The 25,978-nt window shown below is 47.2% G+C and overlaps 1 protein-coding gene across 3 annotated transcripts in view; it reads right to left on the bottom strand.

Moving 5' to 3' along the window:
* The window catches only part of ASTN1 (astrotactin 1), a 316,666-nt gene that overhangs the window by 28,841 nt on the left and 261,847 nt on the right, over positions 1-25,978 (bottom strand). For all 3 annotated transcript variants that reach the window (XM_059412846.1, XM_059412844.1, XM_059412845.1), the window contains one exon: positions 5,271-5,539. In XM_059412846.1, the coding sequence (XP_059268829.1) occupies positions 5,271-5,539 (269 nt within the window). The remainder of the gene's footprint in view (positions 1-5,270; positions 5,540-25,978) is intronic.

The raw sequence follows: 25,978 nt of genomic DNA, 5'->3' as shown, positions 1-25,978 counted from the left end.
CTGACCCTTCTTCCATCTGCCCGGAAGCACTCGGCCCTTTCTCAAATGCCTCTCCGGGCAGTCTCGTCTGCCCTCTGGGTCCTGCGCAGCACGGCCTCCGCTGCGTTCCTTCACGTGCCTTGTCCCTCACGTACAGTATTTAGGCAGCTCTTCCTTGGGTTGTGCGTGCCTGTGAGGCCTCTTTTTCCTGGTGGAAAGCAGGCACCGTGCCATGCACAGGTGAAGAACCGCGTTCCAGAGCCCTCCGCCCTGGGTGAGGACTTCAGCTTGGCCAGCCCCTGCCGTGGGACCTGCAGCAAATTAGACCAACTTGGTCTCCTCAATGGGAAACACGGGACAGAAACAGCCCTCTCCCCACTGGGATGTGGTGATGATTCCACGAAACAAGAGATGCCACAGGGCAGAGCGCGGGACCTGTGCACTGCACACATTAGTCATGTATAAATAGTGCCTCGGTCATCAGTAAACATCAGTGATCATTACTGTGTCTGGATGACAGGCTCGGGTCCTCTATGGAAGCAAACAAAGCCTAGAAAAATTCTTTACATACAGTGATTTCACAGCTGCTACTGCCCTCATTGGTGAATGGACAAAAGGATAAAATTAGACAAATCAGGGAACAGAACTTGAGATGGGGCAATTCCCTGGTGCAACAGATCCTGATGGGCACTGGACTCTCCAGTGGGGCCCTGCTGCCTCAACCCCAGCCCGGGGACAGGGAGAGGGCAAGCAAGCCTGGCTGCAAGGCACGTGGCCGTCCACTGTGGCCGAGATCAGCTTTCTCTCTGGGTCGGCTCGTTGTCTGCAGCCTCTGTTTTCCTGTGGGTCTCTTCTCTCCGACCCACTCTTACCAAACCCACACAGAATTAGTAAATTAGAGAAATGAAGTAGCAGTCATCTTGGCAAATTTTAGGCCAAAAAAATTGAAAAGAGGGGATGCGGCAAAAAAATGATAGATAACTCTATAAAAATTGAGATGTCCAAGCTGAAAGCTGACACCCTAAGTGATGTGCCTCCAGGATCTCCTGTAGGCCGTCTTAGGTCAGAACACAGTTCAAATAAACTTCCTTTCCCACCCGCCCACCCCCTGACTGGGAGCTTCTAGGGAACAGGGACCAATTCTTGATTATCATTATAATCTGTGTGTAGTTTTAAAATTTCAAGGCCCTTTTCGGGCTAACACTGTAGTTTGAGCTCCGTGGTAAACAGGATTTACAGTGGAGGACGCTCAGAGTCGGGGAGGTTAGCGACTTACTCGCCTAGTGAGTGGGGGCCCGCAGCAGAGCCTGAGCTCCATGTGACGGGTCCCCAGCCGGCTCCCAGCCGGGAACCCGGTGTGCTGTAGGTGCTCACTGCATACTTTGCCCGACTGAACCAAATTCGAATCAAAAGTACACGTTCTTAAACTAAGAAAACCGACTTTCCCTGAGAGAAGCAGAATAAAGAGGAAATTGTGACGGCCCGCATACAGCCTTTAGTCAACAATTACTAGGTGAGCACCTGTAAGGGTCCGGCTCTGGGCTCAGCATTAAGGATACAGTGGACCTTAGATATACTCAGCCCCTGCCCACATAATCTTGCAGCCAAATAATAAACAAGCAGAAGTTACGTAAGTAACCAAATTACTAGGACTGGTGGCAAGGACTCTAAGGGAGAAGGGTGAATTAGGACAGGAGGGACAAGGAAGGGAGACAGTCTCACGGAGGGGTTTGGGAAGGTTTCCATGCGGATGTGCATTTTTATCTGAACTTGGAAGGACAGATCAAGAGTTATCCGGTGAGAAAAGATGGGCAAGTGTCCCAGGTGGAAAAACCAGTATTAAGATGCCTTCAGCCTGGGTGAAACTAGACCTCTAAAGTCAGCTGAGAAAAGGCTCCTCTGGCTGTCAGAGCTAGAGTGAAGGGCAGAGACGGGCTCAGCAAGTGGGAGGGGGCGGGGCCAGTTACAGGGGCCCTGGGGTCCATGGTAAGGGACAGTGTCACATTCTAAGGGCAGGCGGAAGCCATTAAAGTGTTTTAAACAGGGGAGCAGTGTGATCAGATTTTCAACCCCAAGGAGTAAGGACCAACACTTAGGATGACAGACATTTCCTCAAAAGCTTTAACTTTCCACCTTCAGTTCACACAATTCTACAAGTTCCTACTCCTGAACCCTAGGCTATCGGTCACTACAGAAGGTCGGATGGGGTAGAAGCGGGGAACTCAAGAAGGAGCCCTTCTGGAAAGGAAGAGGAAAAAAAAAAAACATTTTCCTTGATAGCTACAATGTAGCAGGCATTGCATGGGGATTCTCATTTGTTATTGGATTTAATCCTGATTCCAGAAAAGAACCAGGATTTTCCCATTTTTTTGTTCTTATTTTGTTTTAGAGAAAGCAGCTGAACTTTCAGGCCACGTTCACCCATCTGGTCATTCCTCCATTTCTTTCACTCGCTTACTCAGTGGAGCCTCAGCTATGTGTCAGCTGCTGCTCGGCACTGGGATTCCACAGACGAATGAGTGCTTTGCAGACTCTGCGGGACAAATCCATAAACAAACACACGAGTCCTCACGACAGCAGGTGACACGTGCTTCAGAAGATGTAGGGACACAGACAGTGGGAGCCACTTGAAGGAACGGGGCTGGCCTGGGAGAATAATGGAGGGCTGAGCACAGCTGTGGACGCTGGAGCTGAAACCTGGAAGCACTGTCCTCGCAAGAGCTTGCCCGTGGCAGAAGTGTAGGCGAGGCCATTCCTGGGAGAGAGAGGGACGAGTCTGAAGGGCCAGATGCACAACAGAAAATGTGTGGTGTTTAAGGAGGTACCCAGAGTTAAAATTTGGAGGACAGAATACAAAGCATAGTGGGGGCACAACCCAACCACGTATGCAAGGACCAAATTGGACAATGACCTGCCCTTCTAACGATCTGCCAAGGACTTCAGATCGTGTTTAGCAGATCCTGCAGAGCCCTGGATCGCCCTGAAGCTACAGGATCGGACATCCACATGGGACAGAGAACTCTGATGGGCCTCACGGGAACCCCAGCAAGAGGCTACTGTAACGAAGAGGTGGTGGGCTGTTGTTGCAGTGGGTGGCTGGGAGCGGGTACAGTCACGGGGGGATGGAGTCAAAGGATCTGTGACCCCTGGTGACAGGCAGATGTCGGGGAGTGACAAGAAGAGTCAGGGAAGCCTATTTGGCCTCCAGCTGCAGCAACTTGGTAGAAAAGAATCCCATTCCCTGAAACTGAGGCACAAGGGTGCCTGTTTGGGCTGGGAGATGTTGGGTTGGAGATACCTGATGGGTTATATGGTTGGACCTGATGGGTTATATGGTTGGACCTCCTGGGTTCTAGACTGCTGCTCATCAGTAGACTGAAATGTGACATGGGTGATCTAGTCCAACAGAAGGAACCCAAGAGAGGTTGGAAAATTTGGCCCCACTCCTACCAGAAGAGTAGAGAAGAACACACACTGAGTTAGTGTCATGACTTAGCACCCCTCTTCTTTGGCTTCTTCATTCCACATCTGCATTCTTTGCGAGGAAGGGAAAATCGGAAGGAAAAGCAGAGGAGCAGAGAGAATGAAGAGAGAAGACAGACTATATCTAAGGAGTAAGAGAAAAGAATCCTGGGATGGGGACGGAAGCACCTTGGGCCACCTTGTCTATGTATTTAGAAGTTTAGAAATTACCATGTTCAAATATGGCCCGATGGATGGTCTCTCCCAGGCCCTCTCTTAAAACCTGTGCAGGGAGACAGGGAAGGGCCAAGGTCTGGCCAGTAGGAGATCCAGGGAGGGAGATGCTAGCGACACAAATTCCTTTAGCTTCCCACAAATAGATGCCAAAGACACAGATTCCCAGCTTCCCCGCTTTGCCCACAACGCCCCTGCGGGACGCTGGGATCTTTGTCATCCTCTTCCCCCGCAGCTTTTCCTTACTCTGCAGCTTTGCCGCCTTGTCTCCTAGGGTGGTGCTGTGCGTGTACCCCCACCTCTGTGAGTGTACCCCTGGGGTAAGTGCTCAGAGCTCTTGGGGCACCAGTGGCAGCAGCCCTGGGTGCTCTCAGGAGATAAAGCGGGACAGGGAGGGTGCTGGATTAAAGCCACTGCAACGCTGGATCTCTATGGTGACGTCAACCCTTCCTGCTTGTCAGCCTTGCAAGCCTCCTTCCACGGTCTCTTACCCCAAGCTCTTCTTCCCCCGTCACTTCCACCAGAATGAAGAGGGGCTCATAGGCCAAAGGAACCACTTATCCTTTTGTTCCCGTGAGGAACCTTATTTTCAAACATTCAGTGAAATATCATCGGCAGAGGCAGAAAGGCGAGAGCAGCACACACGTGCAGAATCGCTCCCTGCTGGTCTGAGCATCACCTATGAAACAACTGTGACACACCAGGTGTCCCTTAAAAGAGGAAAGAGAAAGCAATTATCACCCTACCTGGATGGACGGAGCTCTCAGGCAGGTAAGGAGCTCTCTGCTCTGAGTCTACCATGTCTTGTCCCTCAAGGTCACCTTTGCTTGTGGTGTCAGAAGCCCCACACCCTGAGCTTTCCTGCTTTTATTCTTGCTATCGTCAGTGTGACCCGCTCTGCTCTTTGTGTCCTTGAGGAGATCAGAGAGCTAGGGACTGAGCTAAGCCCCTGCTTCTGCCACAGTTCTCCAGCTTGTCCCTTTGGCTCCATTCATTTTCTCAGCACTTTTGGAAAGGAAGCCACACAGAGAACGGAGGGGTGCTTGCAACGTGTCATGACCTCGCAGTATAACATAAGGCAGAAGATTTGCACGGATGTGGTGTTTTGTGGTCTTTGTTCTTAGAGTCAGAGCCACGGGCAGGGAACCATTCCTCTGGGGCTAAGAACAGACCCTTCCCTCTAGGACCTATGCCGGACACACTCCTCCTAGCCTCGCTGCAGCCAGTCCAGGCTCGGGATCTGTTAGGGGAGCCAGCCTTCCCCCATGACTGTGCCTGAGGCTTTCTGAACGGCGGCTCTGGTGGCTGTGAGTGCCACACCTCCCGATCCTCCTCCTCCCTCCCAGCGCTTACCTCTCGAGAACCTCCACAGATGCTGAGCTGTGACTCCCGAGTCCTTACCTTGGGGGTTGTGGATGCCCTGCTTTGACTTAATATGCAAACATGCGAATCTAAGCAAATTATGTGCCTGGATTAGCTGAACAAAACATCTCAGTATCCATACGCTAGCATGGAGCTCAGCTATACCCTGTCGCCTGAAAGCCCTCTGTTGTTGCTGATGCTTCCTTGAGTCCCCCGAGTCCCGGGCCTCTTACCCTCTGGGTCTGGTTGTTGGTCACCAGTTCGTAGATGGGGGCTGCTCTGGTGACTTCCAGCAGGACTGGCTCAGCCGGAGTGTCAGGGCTGGATGTCACGTGGCACAGGGGACAGGAGGAGGGGCATCGTCCCTTGCTCTGGCATTCCATGCGGACCCCAGCTGCCATGCGCTTGGTGCCAGACTCTGACAGGCTGGCGATGTACTCTGGGAACGTCAGCACCTTGGGGTCTCTTTCCCGCTCCTCTGACTCGTCGGATGGGGAGTTGCCTGCCAGACCCAAAATGAAAAGGGACAATGAGGCAGGCGAAAGAGCAAGGTCTTGCATGATCTCGCGGCCCCTGAGTGCTGGAGTCAAATCTTAGGAAGGTCACAAAATGTCACTGTTGGGGACATGACTCTGACGTCCCCGTCAATGCGGGGAACCCGTCCTCCCTCTAACCTATTAGGGTTCAAATGACCTTCCATATGTGAGAGCGGGTTGTTGCCTTTTGGAGAATCCACAGCTCCCCCCATCCCCTCCTCGGAGGGATGCCTCGGCGGTGTCTGTGCCGGGTCTGCGACTGTCAACAATCCAAATGGTAACAACAGTGATGACTCTGGGACTCAGTTCTTCATCCATAAGATGAAGATATTCAATGTGCCCACAGGTGAAGTGTGAGGAATAAATAAATGGCAACATGTTTTTAAAGCACATAACACAGTGGCTAGTACATGTCCAGTCATCATCATAAGAGTTTTAATCAGAAGGAGAGGTAAGTTTACTTAAACTGTGAAGTAAGGTCTGTCATGGGCCCCCTTGAACCCATGCAAGAGCTCTCTGCATGGAGTTCCACCACTGCACCCATCTTATGGAGGAGGAAAGCGAGGCCAAGACCCTCAAGGTCACACAGCGAGGATGTTGTAGGTGCTGGGGTTTGAGTCCAGGTTCGTCCGATTCCAAAGCCTTGAAGTTACTGGGAAGGAAGAGGACTTTTCTGCTTCCTTATTCTTCAGTGCGTGGAAGATGGGAGGGAGCTTGGGCCCTCCAAAGCAAAGAGACGGATTTATAACATTAGGCTTTGATTGATGAGTGAAAGGTAGTTAGAGAAATTCTTGGTTTATTTTTGGTGACAAAGATGAGAAATGCCTACCTGAAAATAAGTAATACTTTGTTCCCTGTGGAAGGAAACACGGCTGGGAATTTGTGTTCCAAGCCTTCATGATTTCCCATCTAACTTATTCATGCTAGACAAAGATGGAAGTACAGTCCACTGACCAAAAGCCCTTGGGCTTCGTAAGAGATCCCAGACCCTTCACGACACAGCTACAGGTCCAAACATGAAACAATTTCATGGAGACCAGTGGGCTTCTAGAAACAAGGGGCAGATACAGAACATTCGTTCTGGTCATCTTGGACCGCTCAGGAACGTGGTACTTGATGGGCCAGATCATTGAGGGAAAATGACTAGAAGGGTTTATAAAGGGGTTTTACAGGGTGACTTCAAGCTACAGCTCACAGACTTTCTAACAGGGTTCTCTTTTGTGGGGTCCAGGGAGCTCTCCCCTGGGTTTGCTATGTAATCTGAGCCCATTTGGACATGTCACGAGACATTACGACACTGTTGTTTCCCAAATGAATACCCTCGTTACGCAGATGAGGCAGCTTCCTCCAGAAACTCCTTCACACTAACGTGAAGGACTCACTTGGTGACTGTAAACGTGAGGTATCATTTATTTCACATTTGCAATTTGTTTAATAACAAACCCAGAGTTGAACTGAAGACTTCCCTAGGTTATAAGAACTGTATAAGTGCGTACACCATAAAGAAGAATGAAGTCTAACAGAGAGGCCCAGGAGCCCACACCGGCCAGCCCCAGAGGCACTTACTGCCACCTATAAATCCTGATCCACATTCAGGTTTAGGTGCCCTGTTCAGCATCCCCCCCCCACCCCGCCCTGGCTGGGAGTGATTGTAAGGTGAGCACAGTCTAACAGGGCTCTCCCCACCCAGGCCCTGGCCACGCCTCAGTCTTCTTCAATAGGCTATATGGACTGGGCAGAGATAAGGGAGGTTTGGATTCTTGAAATGATTTCTAGAAAAACGGGCCTTCTTTCACTGAGAAAGTAAATGAAATTTTTAAAAAATCAGAAAAGACACAGTGTTTCTTTCCAATACAAAGTTTAAAAAGTTCTTGCTGTGCAAGAAACCATGCCAGAGAGCTTGAGGGTCTCTTGGAGGACCCTCAGGGCCCTTACAGTCAGAAGCATTTCATTAACCCACAGCCCTCCTTTTGTTGAGAAAGGATTCAGCAGGGGCTGGGAGAGTTCCCAGGAAATGACCACTAGAGGGGGACAGCAAGTCTAAAATGACTTCCGTGAGCACACTCTCTGTGATGAATTCTGTGTGGCCACTTGGGCACCACACAAAAACTTATGGAGAAGTAACCCTGGTTACTTAAAAAAGTTGTGGTACCATTTTTTTTTTCAAAGAAATAGTATGAAATTAACAAGTAACGTCATTCCATAAAATGTATCCCAAGGAGAAACATCCACAGTAAGATACCGAAGTAACTGAGAGACAGAAAATTAAACTCCCCTGGATATCCTTCACATGAAGTAAAATGTAATTCAAGGGAGAAATACTAGGTCACCTTTTCTCTCACCCTTTAATTCCCTAATACCCAAGAACTCCGCCCCCTCCTCCCCACCACAAACCCTATAAACATCCCTGTGTGGGACAAGGGCCCATCCGTTATTTCCGAGGCACCGGTCCACAGACAGATGCGGCCACTAGAGGGCACTGCATCCCCAAACACAGTGGAGCACAGTGACCACCTCCCTGCCCTCCAGCGCTCATTCATTAAGGCTTGTAATTGCTGTAAACATTTGAGGGGCTGTTCCCTGGCGGCTGTCTTCTGACGATCCCAATTAAAATCAAGACTCAGGAATCGCCCTCCCTATCTCCCGGTCCCGGACAGGTGCAAGGTTAGGGAGGAGAGAGGCATGGGGAGGAGGATGGCAAAGAAGAGGGTAGCAGACCGCCAAACTCTTGTTTTAATCCAGAAGCCAATTTTCCTTCTCCTGAAAATACTCTGCTCCTTAGAAAGAGGGCCTGCTGAAGTCCCCTCCAGTTCCCTCGTCATGCTGTATGGAGCTGTCTGGAGAGGAGCCGGATTTATACAGAGGCGATGAGCAGGGAACTCCCAAAGCCATCTATTCAGGCTACAGAGAAGAATAGAGATGTGTGTGTGAGACAGATTTTTCAAAGAGGAAATGCATTTTCCATGCGCAGTTGAAGACACAATTGGGAAATACCCCTTAAAATGATGGAGTCCGGTGGTGAAAGCCCAAATAAATCTCCCTTTGCCCAAAGAGAGCACCTATAACCATCATCTCTGTGGTCAGTGAAAGAGTAGTTCAAATCCTAAAAGCTCCAGGAGAGTCTGATCTTTGACATTTGCTTTTAACTCTCCCTCCATGTTGCAGCAGGCAGAAGAGCAGTGGGTGTGTGGAGAGTCACGGGGAGGAGACCCCGCCTTATTTCCTTATAGTTCAGCAGCTCCCCCTGCACTGGCCCCTCGGATGACGTTCCATAGGCACTTCTTGCCTCTTAGCTCCCTCTACCTCCTGGGTGGAGACGCCTGAGCACTTTAAGACACTATGCAGTCTTTTAGTAAAATGAACATACGATTTCAACAAGTTACAAAGTGTCTGGACATAAGGAAGGAGCTACAGCTGAAGTCTTAAAAGATTATAATTGGCGAAGGTGCCTTGTGATCAAGAAGCTCCAGGTGCGACCCCCTCTGATCCCTGGTTGCAGAATTCATCTCACCGCTCCCACGGAGGCGCTGCAGTCCAGCAATGAGACATTGCTTTCTTATAAGTAGAAGAACAGCCAACCTGGAATGTAGTTAACAGCCTCCAAACTGCAAAGCATTTTGCAAATACAGTCTGCTATAAATAAATGCCATTTGCTTTAGGCTAAATCTGTATCCTACAGCACACAGTGGATGAATTTCCCCAATAGAATATTGTGGAATGAGAATATTGGCATCCTCGATGTTCAGACTCTCACTGTGGATGTGCCCGTGGCCTTTGCCGTGTGCACCCTGACCCACCTAGGCTCATGAACCATACGAAGATGATCAAAGTGACCGGCCCGTCCTCACGGAGGGTCTGCTCTGCTGGTAGGAAGTTGGAGGGAGATGGGATGAAGTAAATTGCTCTGATTCCTGTAGGATTCTGGGGCTGCTTAAGACTCTCTCTCCTGAGTTGGTGCCCAAGGCAATGAGATGCTAATGACATCACAGCTAGAACTACAGAGGTAGTTCATTAGGCAGCCAAGAAATCAAATGCAAACTAATTAGACACTCGCTCTTAGAGACAACTCACGATCTACGGGAAAGAAAGCTTGACATGGGGCAAATGAAGCCCAGCCATGGCCAGCTGTGCCCAGGAGCCCACCGACACCCCGCCTTTCATCTTTCCCGCAGCCCGCTCCTCTTCCCACAGGGCGTCCCGCGGGTCTCTGAATTCACATTTCCATCCACGCGCTCCAGCCCGGACCAGTCTCTGGGGATGTACGGTCACATCCTTGGACAGAGAGGTTCAAGTCACCTTGGATGGATGACTTAAACTGAACTCCTAGACTTGCCATAAGCCAGTCTCTGAGACCGGAATTAAGGACAATGTGACGGATTAATAACCGGGGGAAGGAAGAGAGGGCATAAACGGGCCACTTCTCTCTACTCCTCTGTATGAGACAGTGAGTGTTTGGGGCCAGTAACTGTGTCTTTATCGTGGGAACTGCATCCCTAGTTCAGGTGTATCCATATTCATCATCTCCCTCCCTGCCTTTCTCTCTCCTCCCTCTATGTATGTATATGTTTTGGGGGGAAGGGTATATGCTTTTGGGGGAAGGGAAAAGGGGGTGAACATAATAACTCATGATCATAGGTCTAAAATGTCAACACAAGCCAAACAAATAATACAACCAAAGCATTTATGAACTGCTAGCCCCTCACTAACGCTTTAAACCATCAAGTGGCAAGAACCAAACTTTCGTCCAACAACAGCCAACTCTCGTCTCTACCCAGACCTCTTCTATGAGTATTATTAGTATCATTAGTAGCTTACTATCATTAGTATCATTCCACTTGAATGTCCAACAGGGACTTCATATTCAACATGTCCCCAACTGCTGTGGTCATTCCTCCACACTGTCCCCAGCCAACTACACCTCGCGCGAAGGGGCCAGCTCAGCATACCGCACCAGCTTCCTCGTTGCTCAGCGTGAAGTCTCGGCGTCCTTGTCAGTTCTCCCTCACCCTCCCAACCAAACATTTGGCCTTCACATCCTTTATCTCCGCGAACCGTCCATTCCTCTGCTCGCCCACGGCTGCCCCAGGGCACCGCAGCATACAGTGTGAGGTCTGATTCAGACTGCCCAGGATTGATTTCTGGACTTCTCGCCTGTGAGCAGTACAATTTGGGGGTGAGTTTAACTTTTCTGTGCTTTGGCTTTCTCATTTATAAAAAGGAGACAAAAACTGAACTGATGTAGTAAAGCTATGGTAAAGATTAAGTGACATAATCTACGAAGAGAGTTTCGAGGAGCCTGGGATGAAGTGAATACGCTTGGAAATTAATTCTTCTCACAATGCCTGCCTACTGGCCTACCCCACCCACCAGCCGCACCATTGGATGGGCTCCTTGGGGGCCAAACGGTGTCTTGTTCTTCCAGTGTCACAGCCCACAGTGCCTAACAAGTAGCTAATGTATTTGGCAATTCATTAAGCAAATATTTATTGAATGCCTACAAATGTTTGTCGAATTAATACATCATTCATAATGACTTGTATACAAAGTGACGAGGTACTAACGAGACAGGCTGGGTTCCAATTCATTTCCCTCCTTGCTGTCCTGGATTCTTGGGAGATTTTTCTAATTTCCTCCTAAACAGAGGAGCATCAATCCAGAACAAGTTCCCCATCTTTTAGGTACAAACGCAACCTGGCCTGAGATTATGTAGTTGCAAAGATTTCAGGAAATACTGCAGAAAGGCAGCTTGCAAACTGTGCAAAACACGCATAGGCATCCCAAAGGTTGTTGATGTGCACGGAGTTATCTACCTTGGGGCTGAAGGACTTAAGCTGAAGAAGAGGAGCGGCCAGTTGTGGCATAGAGGAGCAGATGGCGGTTCTCCTGTGACTAGTCAGTGCGGGAAAGTTGTAGGCACTAGGTGTCACAGAGGAGCTAGAGGGGCTGATCGGTGCCCTGGGCCATGAGCACCACATAGCAGCTGAGGCGGAAGGCACATCACAGTGGGGGTGTGGACAGCGCTGGGAGCTGAGCAACAGCACTGACACCAGAATTCAGCATCGCCTTCCTCTTCCCCAGGAAAAAAAAAAGTGGTTGTAACAGCAAGAGTCGGGTGACACTCTGGAACCCAAGAACGGTCGTAAGGGTGAAACAGGAAAACCTCGGTCTTCAGCTGTTTTCCTGCTTTGCCTCAGCTCAACCTGTACACAGGAACCCATCCGAGTTCCCAGCCGCACATTCATCACTACCTGTTAGCTCAGAGGAAGCACATCTTTAGGGATGTGCTTTTGGGATTCAGTGCTAGAAAACCACCAGTTCACGACTGTCCAGCGTGTTCCGAAACAGTCCTAACTCCACAGGGTTTATGTTTCTGTCCTGTCCTACAAATGAATTCCTTTTTTTTTTTTTTTTTTTTTTTCAGAATATGTTCCTTACCTTTTGTCCTAAAATTAAAGTTTCTGGAACTTCAGGTTTAATTCTTTGGTATTTCTTCAGGAAGTTTCTGGAAATAGCAAATGGCCTTTGTTATAAGGGTGAGTAACATTTCTGGGTGTGGTGAGGTCCAGTGTAAGTAATTAGCAGTCCTCAAATATCCACTGGGCACCTTAGCCAAGCACCATTAACTGGAAGGTTGAGGAAAAGGTGTCTTCTGGAAAACTGAATTTTTTGTTTAATTGATACTTAGCCAGAAACTGCTTACTTTTCCTCCAATTCTCGTTGACATTTTTCTTCTCTAAAAATGCAGTTTTCCAATTTTCTGCCTGCCTCGTGAAGCATTGCCTACCAAACAGAATTAAACCTTTCCCCAAGGCCCCTCCAGGTGATCATTTTGTTCATCAATTATGACTATGCAGATCCGGAAGCTATAGGAGACAGAAATAAAGCGGTATACACACCCCAGAAGGCTTTTAAAAATTGATCGGTAACATAAGGTTACATTTTCTTAGGACTGCCCCCCTCCCTTCACAGGCATGTTTGTCAAACAACCACCTGATTGAGGCTCCTGGCTGATTAGGTTCGTGTGAGACTGAAGTTTTGGAGTCCGCGCAGGGCTTTGTCTTTGCCAGAAGGAGTTAGTCCCCTCTGGTGTGGGAACAGTTAGCAGAGTAACAGACTGACCAAACCTCTAGCCAGAACTCTCCAGAGCCTCAGTCGGCCTCTTTTCTGGTCAGTCATAGTGACAGTCCGTCTAGGAGAGGCTAGGTACAGAAAAGGTATAGCAGCATCTACCAAGGGGCTAATAAAAACACAAAGATAGTCTTGGCCTCGTAGTGACTCCCACTGCGCCCCTTTTAATCTTAAGCTTCGTGTAAAGAGTGGAAAATGAAGACAGCTCGGTGAACCACTGAGATGCCCGGAGACCCATCTCCCCACAGCCTGTGGGTCTCAAGAGCATCAAAAATAAAATCCATGAATTCCTAGGAATCCCTAAAGCTTTGACTTCAGAAATGAGCCCTTCTCATCTGCTTGACGGCTAGTCCCCAATGGACAAGAAGCTGCCTGATGTTTTAGTGGGCTATTGTGGTTCCAGTGGGCTGTCGTGGTTCTCCCCCAAAGCTGGGTGCTTGATACGCATTCAGCACATACTCAGAGATGGCAAGAAGCGGAGGGATTTTATCTCTCTCCAGTCTCATTGCCTGCAACTCAGGTCTGCACCCCAAAGCCTCATTAGGATTCGCCACAAAGGCCAGGCCAGGTAACCTGAGGTGACGGGGCGGGGGGGTTGGTTATCTGGGTGCATTTACTAAGTGCACACATGTGTTGGGTATGGGACACTGGGCTGGTACCACCTGTTCCCCTCCCACGCCCGAAGAGTCTTTCTCCCTTCCTTCCTTCCTTCCTTCTCTGCTTCCCTGTAGGTTTACCAAGTGCCTCTCTGCCCCCGTCATCCCTTCAAGAAGTAATTCCACTGGACCTTGGAGCCCACATCCAGAGGAGGACCCAGCACTGTGTCAGACAGGCTCTGGTTTTATGTTTTATGTGTCCTATGTCTGTCCAGGATGGGGCCCTACGCATCCGTGTGTACCTAGAACCAGCACCTAGTACCCCACAGGTGTTCCCTCATCCTTGTCGGAACGTCATAAATGCAGGGGTACACTGTCCAGCACCCCCCTTCTGTGATGTTGACATGATTCCATTTTTTTCATTTGCCTCTTACAGTCCCGGTCTTCATTCACCAAACGCCTTTCGTACAACTCTGCGTGGCTCCCCCGTCCTGTTCCTATCCAGTCCCTCCCCCTTCATTTCTGAGGGCTGCCAAAACAAGTCACCACAAAGGAGGTGGCTTCTAGCAACAACAATTTATTCCTCCAGTTCTGGGGGCCAAAAGTCCAACGTCCAGCTGTTGGCAGGGCCGCAGTCCCTTTGCAGGCGCTTGGGAAGAACCTTCCTCACCTCTTCCACCTTCTGGTGGCTGGGGGCATCTCTTGGAGACTCTCAGCTTGGAAGCGCGTTGCTCCAGTCCTGGCCTCAGTTGTTATGTGGCCTTCTCCTGGGTGTCCAAATCTCCGTCTCCCTTCTAAAGACCCCAGTTACTGGATTTGGGGTCCACCCTAAGTCCAAGATTACCCCATCTTAGTGATACCTGCAGAGAACCTATTTCCAAATAAGGTCACATTCTGAGGTTCCAGGTGGGCATGAAACTTAGGGGGACACCACTCGACCCACTGCAATGTCCATGGCCTTTAGCACTGTGACATAATCCACAGAGCTCTCCCTTAGCCCACCGCCAGCAACGATTCATTTGCTGGCCACTTGGGAGCTGACCATTCCTCTGCAGGACTTCCTCCCAGAGCACCAGGCGATGGGAAGAGGGATGGCGTTTCCGGCTCCCTCGGTGCCCCAAGGCTCCACGGCTGCTGTGTGTGGCTTCTTGTCAACATCAAAATAAACCTGACATAGAGATTCAGAGTCACAGCCTTCCGGATGCACAGAGCTGCATGGGATTATCCCTGCTGATTTGCCAGGCAGAGTGGCACGGGGAGGGAGGAGGAGGACCAGGCTTAGAGAGAGGTGAAAATAAGGAACACCTGCAGGATGGCTCTCTGCACATCTCCATTAGCAGAGACCACGTGAGTGAGTGAGCACGCTCAGCGGCTCCCAGCGAAGAGCCTCCGGTGCACTTGTCTGGAGGTTAAGGCCTCCCTCCCCCCCACCGCTCTGCCATCCGTTCTTGCGTTTCCTGTCTGGGAAGCTGAGCTGAGAAGCCAAGTGTGCCTCTCAGACCACTCAAAAGCAGACGATCCCACCCATCCCTCCACCCGGGGCCCTCCCCTAGAAGGAGCCGGGATTGCTCCGGGGCGTGGCCCAGGCACAAGGAGAGAGAGGAAGCTGGACGAGAGAGAAACAGAGGGCTCTCGGCCCCGGGGTGCGCCTCTGCTAATGTCGAGGGCTCTGCTGGGGGCCTCTTTGAGCTCCCAGTCGGATTAGGCATGGAATTAATGATGCTTCCCTCTCTTTACTGGGCAGCATTATTTCCCAGCTGAGGGTGTCCAGGAGTCCCCTTAGCTTTGCCAGAACCATCCCCTCGGGGACACTCTCTGTGTGACTCCTTCTACCTCCTTCTCCATTCACTCGGTCGCCCGCCCTATAGGCTCCAGCTCAGACAGGCCCCATCGCCTTTTCTTTCCGGCTTCACATCTGGGAAAGGCCAGCATAATCGGGAGAAACTCTGTGACTGTTCTGCAATGGGGAGAAATGACACATGCCCAGGACTTGCCGTGGCCCCACGTGACAAGAGCGGGGCTGGGCACAGTGTGTGTGTGTGGATGTGGGTGGGGGGCAGGTGCAGACATAAGTAACACGCAGGTGGGAGCCTCCTGGGGCTTATGTAGCTCCTCCATGAGAGATTCAGTGCCTTGCTGAGACACTGTGGAGTCTGGCGTATAAATATCTTTAACTACCAAACGGTCTAGAAATTTCTAATAAAAATATTATTCAATAATAATACTACTCCAGCCAGCAAGGAATGTTGTAACGGTCTCCATTTTCCTCTTGATACTCATCTAGCTTCTGTTTTTCAAATGAATTTGGATGTTAAATCCTTTCGCTGCCCTGACCAATTTATTCTGCAAATTAACTATATATGACAGAACTTAAAGTCCGTTACCACTTAGCTTTGCCTCACTGAAATTTATGCCGCTTCTCTGCCCGTTGGAGCCACCCGCTCAGATAGACTGTGGCTCCTGGTAGTGATTTGGATTCCGCTGAAGTCACTCACCTCTTGGTCCTCATCTCTTGAGTTTCAAATGTGCTGAGTGGACCAGGCCCTTTTCAGCTCTCGGCGACCTGCGCTCTCTTCTCAGACACTGTGGCCCCTGCAGCCGCCCATCCAGCCCTAATCAAACTCTCCTTAGGAGATGTGGTTTCACCTGGAGCTGCGGCCCACGCTGGTCTGTGAGGGGTCCTCCGTGGCTCATCTTGGCTTGTGGTGGAGAGAGCCAGACGCACGGGCAAGCAGGGGTTACAAGACGAAGAGGCCAGCAGTGTGTGGCACATGGATGCCATCTTAGATTGTGTCTGAGAGAGTGTGGTGACCAAGGTGAGGGACAGAAATGGCGCCGCGTCAAGCCACACAAGTTGGTTCACTTCTGGGTGGCACCGAGTGGAGACACACTCGGACACTTGGTCGGCAGGAGGGGCAGTCAGGATACCAGGGCACGTGAACACTGTCTTACCAAAAACCGGGGGAATCTGGAATGGATTCGAGAAGACCTGGAAACAGGCTTGGAAGCTCTCTCTCCATGTATTTGAAGGGCTGTCACGCCAAGTGGGATCACACAAATCTCTGCACATTTCAGAGGGCACAGCTAAGATCCAAGGAAGGAAGCGAGAGGGAGGAGTTTACTGAATCGCATATTTTCATGGGAGCCTAGCGTATGTCAGGTAGACCGCTAAGGTACACGGCTACGTCTTTCTCTAAGTTCATTTCTCTGTGTGTGCGGTAGGGGAGTGGGTCGGAAAGTAGACACTGACAGGATGAGGAGTGATGCTAGAGGCATTGGGAATGGGCTTCGGGCACACCTACGAGGAATTTTTGAAATCCACTTCCTGGGGTTGGGGGATACTGAAGGAAGACTCTCGATTCCTTTGGGGACAAGTTCTATAGGAACTCAAAAGCGATACAAAGTTAAGATGGGCAGCCTTGAAATGGCTGGTTCCGGGCTAGCAGATATGTCCCCGTGGAAGCAAGACAGTCACCGTCAGGGACAGGGACAGTGCAGCTGGGAGAGTGCTTCAGAAGGGCTTGAGTCCACTCTAATAGCCAGGTGTTAAACTTCTATTATTCTGTGACCTGACCTTCTCCAACTTCCGCTAAGCGATCGGAGCAGCAGGGCCGGGGACCTGCATTCTGTCCAGCCCACCAAATGATGCTGACTGAGGATAACGTGCCAGGGCTCAGATAACACATTGGGATTTGCCATTCTAAACAGGAGTCATTTATTTTACAAATATTGTCAGAACCCTTCTTCCAAATTCTTCAAGTCACCCTAATATGTAAGAGCAGGAGAATAGACTCCCAGGCCCGTGGCATCATTATTGTTTGGAAAAATAAACAGCTCTATTGTTTATGGAGCCATTCAAGCATCTATCAGAGCCCCCAGGGCGCAAGCAGCCTAATTTGAAAACTACTGATTCAGACTCCGATGACATTGGCCTGAGCTGTTCCAGAAGTAACCAAGCATGCTCCCCAGGCGTGAGGACCGCATGCTGACCCTGAGAAGGAGAATGCCACCACCAGCAGAGTTCGATATGGGCCATCTACAGACTCTGCTTCCTGGATTTTATCAGACAAAAAGCACTATGCACTCAGTCCTGCAGAGGCGGTAATGATGAAAGTCAGAAAACTATTATACTCTCAACCAAGAATGAATAGACCAAGACCTAGTCAATCATCCGAGTTCATCTCATAGAGAAAGGACTTGATGGAAACATGAGAAGAAGGCAACACCTCTGTAGAGAGTTTGGCTCAGGGGACAATAAAGTGAGGGGCAGATGTGGAAGCCAGACCCAAGACTCAATGAGTGCAGAGTGGTGCGCATATAAACACTTCCCATTATTAACTCCTCTCATTCAAATATCATAAAGAGAATGTTATCATTACCTTCGACTGAGGTGACGCTGTGATTTTACCTGACTTCCCTGCACAAATATTGCAACAGTAGATATTAAAGCAGTTACAAGTGTATACAAGTGTATAGGGGCTCCTGGGTGGCTCAGCTGTTTAGCACCTGCCTTTGGGTCAGGTCATAATCCCAGGGTGCTGGGATGGAGCCCCACATTGGGCTCCCCGCTGGGCGGGAAGCCTGCCTCTCCCTCTCCCACTCCCCCTGCTTGTGTTCCCTCTCTTGCTGTGTGTCTCTCTCTCTCTGTCAAATAAAAAAATAATATCTTAAAAAACTAAAAAAAACAATTGTAAGTATTAAAATGACCAGAGCTTTCTTGAAGGGGCCCCTGCCAAGGAAAAGAGAGGCTTTCATGTAGCAAGGCCCAGCTCTCACCACCTATAAAGATATCCATCTGTCACCTTCGGTTTTTTTGTTTTGTTTTGTTGGTTTTGAGAGAGAAAAAGAGAGAGCACGAGCAAGCGAGCTTGGGGTGAGGTGGAGAAGGAGAGAGAGAATCCTAAGCAGGCTCCTTGCCCAGCACAGATCTCCACACGGGCATCAGTCCCATGACCCTGAGCTCATGACCTGAGCCAAAGTCAAGTTGGATGCTTAAGTGACTGAGCCACCCAGGTGCCCCCATTTTGTCACTTGGGCCATTAAAGCCCCTGACACCGTGGTCTCCCTTAAAGTCTACTTTCTTTTGCACACACTCAATTTTCTCATTTTAGTAAAGAAACTAATGGTGGATAGAAAACAACAGCAAACAGTTAGTCAGAAAGACAGAAATGGCCTTACTCAGCCACTGAGCCAACAGAAGCTCCTGGACCCAATAGTGTGTGAGGACATGGTCTATGAGGGGGCCTGTCTCTGAGACCTTTGCTATGGGAACAAGGAAAGCAGAAAAGCAGATAGATGTCTGGTCTTGGCAAATGAAGGGAAGGCCAGAGAGGCATGAGGTAGGCCCATGTGTCTCAGCATGAGCAGCCGAGAATGACACTGTAAGCACGTCCTACCCCAGGCCACCACCTCAGTTGGCAAAGACTGTCATTACCCAGAATTCCTCAACTCCTAAGAGGAGGCAGTTTGGCCTGGGTTCAAATTCGGAGCTCTGGGACATATTGTAAGATGCTTAAATTCTTTGGGCTCGTTTCCTTATGTGTTAAGTTGGCTAATAACATGACTTCTCTCACAGGATGATTCTGAGAGGTAGATGGGATAATACACGTAAAACGGCTAGCCCAGCTTCCAGTATCTTAGCTCTCAGCAGTAGCCATTGTTCACCAGTATATCCCTGTTACCTAGCACAGTTTGGCACCCGGGGTGTACTCGAGACATACAAAATGAAGGAAAAACATACACACGAACTTCAAGCCTCAAAAACAACACAAGGATCTCCATGAACTAGAGACAGAATAAGAACACTCAGTGGTAAGGCTACCCTTGCAGGTTTCGAACCTGCTGGAATTAGCCCACCAAGGTTGCCAGGAAGTCAGTTCCTATACAGTTAAGGGATCAGAAGTCCCCGCTATCGTGGGGAAACAAAGCTACGATTGAGGAAGGGCTCCACTGAGGAAGGTATGCCTGGGTCCAGGCCTCTGCCATACTGAGCTGCCCGCCTGAGATGGCAGGGGGGAGTGGAGCGGGAATGTGGCTGACCCACTGGCTTCAGTTCTGGGGCCACAGAGTCCCCGATGGCCCCACAGGATGAGAGAGTGGGAAGGAAAAGACAAAGCTAAATTCATAATTAGCTTGTGACAACGTACTTCCAAGTAGATGCATGACAATCAAAAGAGATGGCTGGTTTGCCTAATGGTGGCCTCTCAGGCATCCCTGTCGGTAGCATGACTATTCAGAGTGACATGGTCCCATGGTTGCAAGGTGACCCTCAAGGCTGGCAAACCAACTCTCTAGCAGTTGGGTGATCTTTTCATTAACCTTAGGGGACAAATGGGTAGAAAAGATGCTGTTGACCATGCTGAGCTTTAACTATTAAAAAGAAAAAAAGTCACACTAGTGGAATAAGATTAAATTTTGATCCCCTGATCCAACCTTTCTAGATACAAAATATTTCTCCCTGAAATGCAATAGTACTTGGATAGGACCTGCAAGGGCCAGTTGGGGGGCGGGGTATATAAATGGCAGCATTTAAGGACCTTGATTCCAAGTCTTGAATCACATTGTCTAATACTTAGGGGTTAGTACTAATAGAGTGCTAGGATTTCTGGATTCTTCTTTTATTTTCACAGGAAAGAGAAAAAGCAAATCCCTTTAGGTATCAGCAAGACCCCAGGGGTATCATTCCCTCATATCAATCCAGAATCCAAAATCCACTGAGAAATACAGAAAATAAACCACTTCAGATATATAAAGTCATGAATCCTATCTTTTTCTAAAGCTTGTAGCTATAGAATCTTGGATTTAATTTTCATTCCTATAGTAACAAGTTGACTGGAGGACAATTCAGTCTAATGTCAAATAAAGCCACATAACCGCATCGATGTTCTGCCTGTGTGTGTGTGTGTGTACGTGCACACACCCCTAACAAAACACAATCTTCCCCCAGTGTCAGGAACTTAAGCGATGCCAAGGAAGCTGCAAAAAAGAGACTCCTTTAAAATGCTTGATAAGAAAATTCATCATTAGTATTTCCACCCTGAGGCACATCTAACTATACTTTTAGAAACAGCAGGAAGGAATGTTGTCAACAAGCAACTAATGCTGAAATGTTGTGTGTCTAGAGGTAAGTACTCATCTCGAGGTTGTTGCCATTATTTATTTATTTATTTATTTATATTTTTAGTGCAAATCTTTTTAGACCCCTCTTGCGCTTCTAACTTCAGCCTCTCAGGACATTCTTTCCATCAAAAAGTTGGTTGACATCAAGCAAAAGTCAAAAGACCCAAACTGGAACTCAATTCAATTTGATAGAGCAAATACTAAGTTATTGAATGTCTATTTACAAGGTACTGTGTGGGTCTTTTGAATATACCAAAATGAATTATGTGTAATCCTTACATTCAAAGGCTGTATTATCTTGTAGAGGAGATAAGACAGATATATGAAATTTAAGGGCCATTTTTTTTTTTTAAAACGGTCAGATAAGGACCAGATGATATTTGGATTAGACCAGGAAAGCTTCACTAAGGAGAGAGCTGCTGGGCAAGGCCATGAGGGATGAGAGCATCTTTTTTTTTTTTTTTTCTTTTAAACTTGATTTTTTTTTTCAGTGTTCCAGAATTCATTGTTTAGTACCATACCCAGGGCTCCATGCAATACGTGCCCTCCTTAATACCCACCACCAGGTTTACCCAACCCCCTCACCCCTTCCCCTCCAAAATCTTCAGTTTGTTTCTCAGAATTCACAATCTCTCGTGGTTTGTCTGTCCCTCCAATTTCCCCCAACTCTCTTCTCTCCATCTCCCAATTGTCTTCTGTGTTATTCCCTGTGCTCCACAAGTAAGTGAAACCATATGATAATTAACTCTGCTTGACTTATTTCACTCAGCATAATCTCCTCCAATCCTGCCCATGTTGATACAAAAGTTGGGTATTCATCCTTTCTAATGGCAGTATTAATACTCCATTGTATACATGGACCATATCTGCTTTATCCACTCATCTGCTGAAGGGCATCTTGGCTCTTTCCACAGTTTGGCGATTGTGGACATCGCTGCTATGAACACTGGGGTAGAGATGACCCTTCCTTTCACTACATCTGTATCTTTGGGGTAAATACCCAGTAGTGCAACTGCAGTGTAGCTCTATTTTTAATTTCTTGAGGAATCTCCACACTGTTTTCCAAAGTGGTTGCAACAACTTGCATTCCCATCAACAGTGTAAGAGGGTTCCCCTTTCTCCACAACCTCTCCAACACATGTTGTTTACTGTCTTGTTGATTTTGGCCATTCTAACTGGTGTAAGGTGGTATCTCAATGTGGTTTTGATTTGAATCTCCTTGATGGCTAATGATAATGAACATTTTTTTATGTGTCTGTTAACCACTTGTATGTCTTCTTTGGAGAAGTGTCTGTTCATGTCTTTGCCCATTTTTTTACCTGGTTATCTGTTTTGTGTGTGTTGAGTTTGAGGACTTCTTTATAGATCTTGGATATCAGCCTTTTGTCTGTAGTGTCATTTGTGAATATCTTCTCTCATTCCGTGGGTTGCCTCTTTGTTTTGTTGACTGTTTCCTCTGCTGGACAGAAACTTTTGATCTTGATGAAGTCCCAAAATTTCATTTTCGCTTTTGTTTCCTTTGCCTTTGGAGACATGTCTTGAAAGTAGCTGCTGTGGCCGATATCAAAGAGGTTACTGCCTATGTTCTCTTCTAGAATTTTGATAGATTCTTGCCTCGCATTGAGGTCTTTTACCCATTTTGAGTTCATCTTTGTGTATGGTGTAAGAGAATGGTCGAGTTTCATTCTTCTATACATAGCTGTCCAATTTTCCCAGCACCACTTATTGAAGAGACTTTTTCCCACTGTATATTTTTTCCTGCTTTGTCGAAGATTATTTGACCATAGAGTTGAGGGTCCATATCTGGGCTCTCTACTCTGTTCCACTGGTCTATGTGTCTGTTTTTGTGCCAGCACCATGCTGTTTTGGTGATCACAGCTTTGTAGTAAAGCTTGAAATTAGGCAACATGATGCCCCCAGTTTTGTTTTTCTTTCTCAATATTTCCTTAGCAATTCAGAATCTCTTCTGGTTCCACACCAATTTTAGGATTGTTTGTTCCAACTCTTTGAAAAGTGCTGGTGGAATTTTGGTCGGGATGGCATTGAAAGTATAGATTACTCTAGGCAGTATAGACATTTTAACAGTGTTTATTCTTCCCATCCATGAGCCTGGAATGCTCTTCCATCTTTTTGTGTCTTCTTCAATCTTTTTCATGAGTGTTCTGTAGTTTCTAAGGTACAGATCTTTACCTCTTTGGTTAGGTTTATTCCCATTACCTTGATATCCAAACCAGGCAACGACCCCACCAAAAAGGAGAATTTCAGACCATTATCCCTGATGAATATGGATGCCAAGATTCTCAACAAGATCCTAACTAATAGGATCCAAAAGTACATTAAAAAGATTATCCACCATGACCAGGTGGGATTTATCCATGGGATGCAAGGGTAGTTCAACATTCGCAAATCAATCAATGTGATAAACCAAATCAATAAAAGAAGAGAGAAGAACCATACAGTCCTCTCAATTGATGCAGAAAAAGCATTTGACAAGATACAACACCCATTCCTGATTAAAACGCTTCAAAGTATAAGGATAGAGGGAAGATTCCTCAACTTCATAAAATCTATCTATGAAAAACCACAGCGAATATCATCCTTAATGCAAAAAAGCTGACAGCCTTCCCTTTGAGATCAGGAACACGACAAGGATGACCACTCTCGCCACTGTTGTTCAACATAGTCCTAGAAGTCCTACCAACAGCAATCAGACAACAAAAAGAAATAAAAGGTATTCAAATTGGCAAAGAAAAAGTCAAACTCTCTCTTCACAGATGACATGATACTTTATATGGAAAACCCAAAAGACTCCACCCCCAAACTACCAGAGCTCATATAGCAATTCAGTAATGTGGCAGGATACAAAATCAATGGACAGAAATCAGCTGCTTTCTTATACACTAACAATGAAAATATAGAAAGGGAAATTAAAGAATCTATTCCATTTTTTTAAAAATAAATATTTTGTCAGAGAGAGAGGACACATAGGTGGGGGGAGCAGCAGGCAGAGGGAGAGGGAGAAGCAGTTTCCCCACTGAGCAAGGAATCCAATGCAGGACTCGAGGACCCTGAGATCATTACCTGAGCTGAAGGCAGATGCTTAACCAACTGAGCCACCCAAGTGCCCCACATGAGAGCATCCTTAATAACAAGAGCTACCATTTGTGGTAGGAGTTGGCAACTAATTCTACGAAGGGCCAACGAGTAAAGATTTTAAGGCCTGTGGCTCATGCAGTCTTGGAAACAAAGATTCACCTATACCTTTCTAGTGCAAAAGCAGCCACAGACAGTACCCAAGTAAACGGGCATTGCTCTGTTCTGATAAAATGTTTTTTATGGATACTGAAATTTAAATTTTGTGTCATTTTCACGTGTCATAAAATGTCATTTTCCTTTTCATCATTATTTTTCAATTATTTAAGGAGGCAGAAGCCATTCTTAGCTTGCAAGCCGTACAAACACAGATTTGCTTGTGGGTCAGAGTTTGCTGACCCCTGATCTCCTGAGTTCTCACTAGAAATACAGTGCTTTATGATATGGGATCTCATTGAATTCTTACACCTGTTTTGCAGGGTAGATGTTATCAGTCCATTTTCCAGATATCAAAGTAGAACTCAGAGGGCTTAGGTCATACAGATTTTAAAGACCCTGCTTTGAACCACTAGGCCATATGGCCTCCCAGGAATGGTAAGGAGCTTAAGGAATGGTGGAATTAATAGGTTTTCTTCAGCCAGAGGCATTCCCAATTCTAAAAACTCTTTTAACAAATACAAGGCTTGCTATCATGGCTGGCTCACAGTGAACTCATTTTAGATCTCTGCTATCATCATGTTCTTTCTCTTCACAAGTCATGCAGGGGGTGGATATAGTGTTTGATAACTTCGACTTTCTAGAATATATATTCTCCTGTATTTGAAGGGAAAAAGTACAGCCTTCTAGCATTCATTCCAACCCTTTGACCCCCTCTTCCCTCATGGCTGCCCGGAACCCAAATGCGGAAGGTCTTGCTAGTCCCTGTGGGTAATGTGTGTGTTTCAGACGTGATTCTCTCAAAGTTGCTAACTTCTTGGACATTCTGAGCAGCAGTTCTCTTGTGCATGGCTTCTCTACTGTCTCTTGTTCAAAAGTGATTTAATGTAATAGAGAAGACAGAAAGAAAACAGGAGTTGCCATGTTTTCCAAGCACCTGGTAGGAGGACATCAGGTGGAGTCTCAATCCTTCTTTGATTACCTTCCTTCTCTGAAAAGAGCCAAGTGTCCTTTATACAATCTGCAGACCATACTGGGTTATTGGTTCCAGATATGATACCAACAGCTTCATGTGTCAGCATACATTTATGTGCCCAGCACCATGCTATGGATTGTGGAGAGCTCTAAAGTCTAAGATACTGACATCCAAGAGTTTGTAATCTCTTTGGGATGGCAAGACTAACAAACATATAATAATGGTAATATTAATAATAGCTGTTCTTTATCAGACATCTCAGCACTCTACTAAATACTTTGTATACACTTTGTCCAGTAAAAGCAAACCCAGACTTAGTAAGTAGAGTATCATTCAAAAGGATTATTGAAAGGTGGCTGGGGTTGGGGGGATACTATGGTAATATGAAGAGGGTATTGTTACAACAGGGAGAAAGCTCTGATGAGGTCTGCAAGCATCTCAAGAATGAGGTAAAATTTTTCCTTTTACAGAAAGCACTAAACAAAGCTAGAAAGAACCAGGACTCCCATCCAAGTACTCATGAGGCCCAACCCCGCTTAGTTTCAGAGATCAGATGAGACTGGATATGGACAGGGTGGTATGGTCATAGACATACCTCAATATCATCAAAGCCATCTATGAAAAACCCACAGTGAATATCATTCTTAATGCGGAAAAAGTGAGACCTTTCTGCTGAGGTCAAAAATGTGGCAGGGATGTCCACTATCACCACTGCTATTCAACATAGCACTAGAAGTCCTAGCCTCAGCAATCAGACAACAAAAAGAAATGAAAAGCATCTGAATCAGCCAAGAATAAGTCAAACTCTCTTTGCAGATGATATGATACTTTATGTGGAAAACCCAAAAGACTCTATTCCAAAACTGCTAGAACTCACACAGGAACTCAGTAAAGTGTCAGGATATAAAACCAATGCACAGAAATCAGTTGCATTTATATACACCAACAGCAAGACAGAAGAAAGAGAAATCAAGGAGTCAATCCCATTTACAATTGCACCCAAAACCATAAGATACCTAGGAATAAACCTAACCAAAGAGGCGAAGAGTCTGTACCCAGAAAACTATAAAGTACTCATGAAAGAAATGAAGGAAGACACAAAGAGATAGAAAAATACTCCATGCTCATGGATTGGAAGAACAAACATTGTGAAAATGTCTATGCTACCCAAAGCAATCTACACATTTAATGCAATCCCTATCAAAATGCCATCCATTTTTTCAAAGAAATGGAACAAATAATCCTAAAATTTATATCAAACCAGAAAAGACCTTGAATAGCAGAGGAAGGTTGAAAAAGAAAGCCACAGTTGGTGGCATCCGAATTCACGACTTCGA

The sequence above is a fragment of the Mustela nigripes genome, chromosome 10, assembly GCF_022355385.1.
Source record: "Mustela nigripes isolate SB6536 chromosome 10, MUSNIG.SB6536, whole genome shotgun sequence".
Lineage (NCBI taxonomy): Eukaryota > Metazoa > Chordata > Mammalia > Carnivora > Mustelidae > Mustela > Mustela nigripes.
The sequence above is the reverse complement of the archived record's forward strand: the minus strand, read 5'-3'. Positions and strand labels throughout refer to the sequence as shown.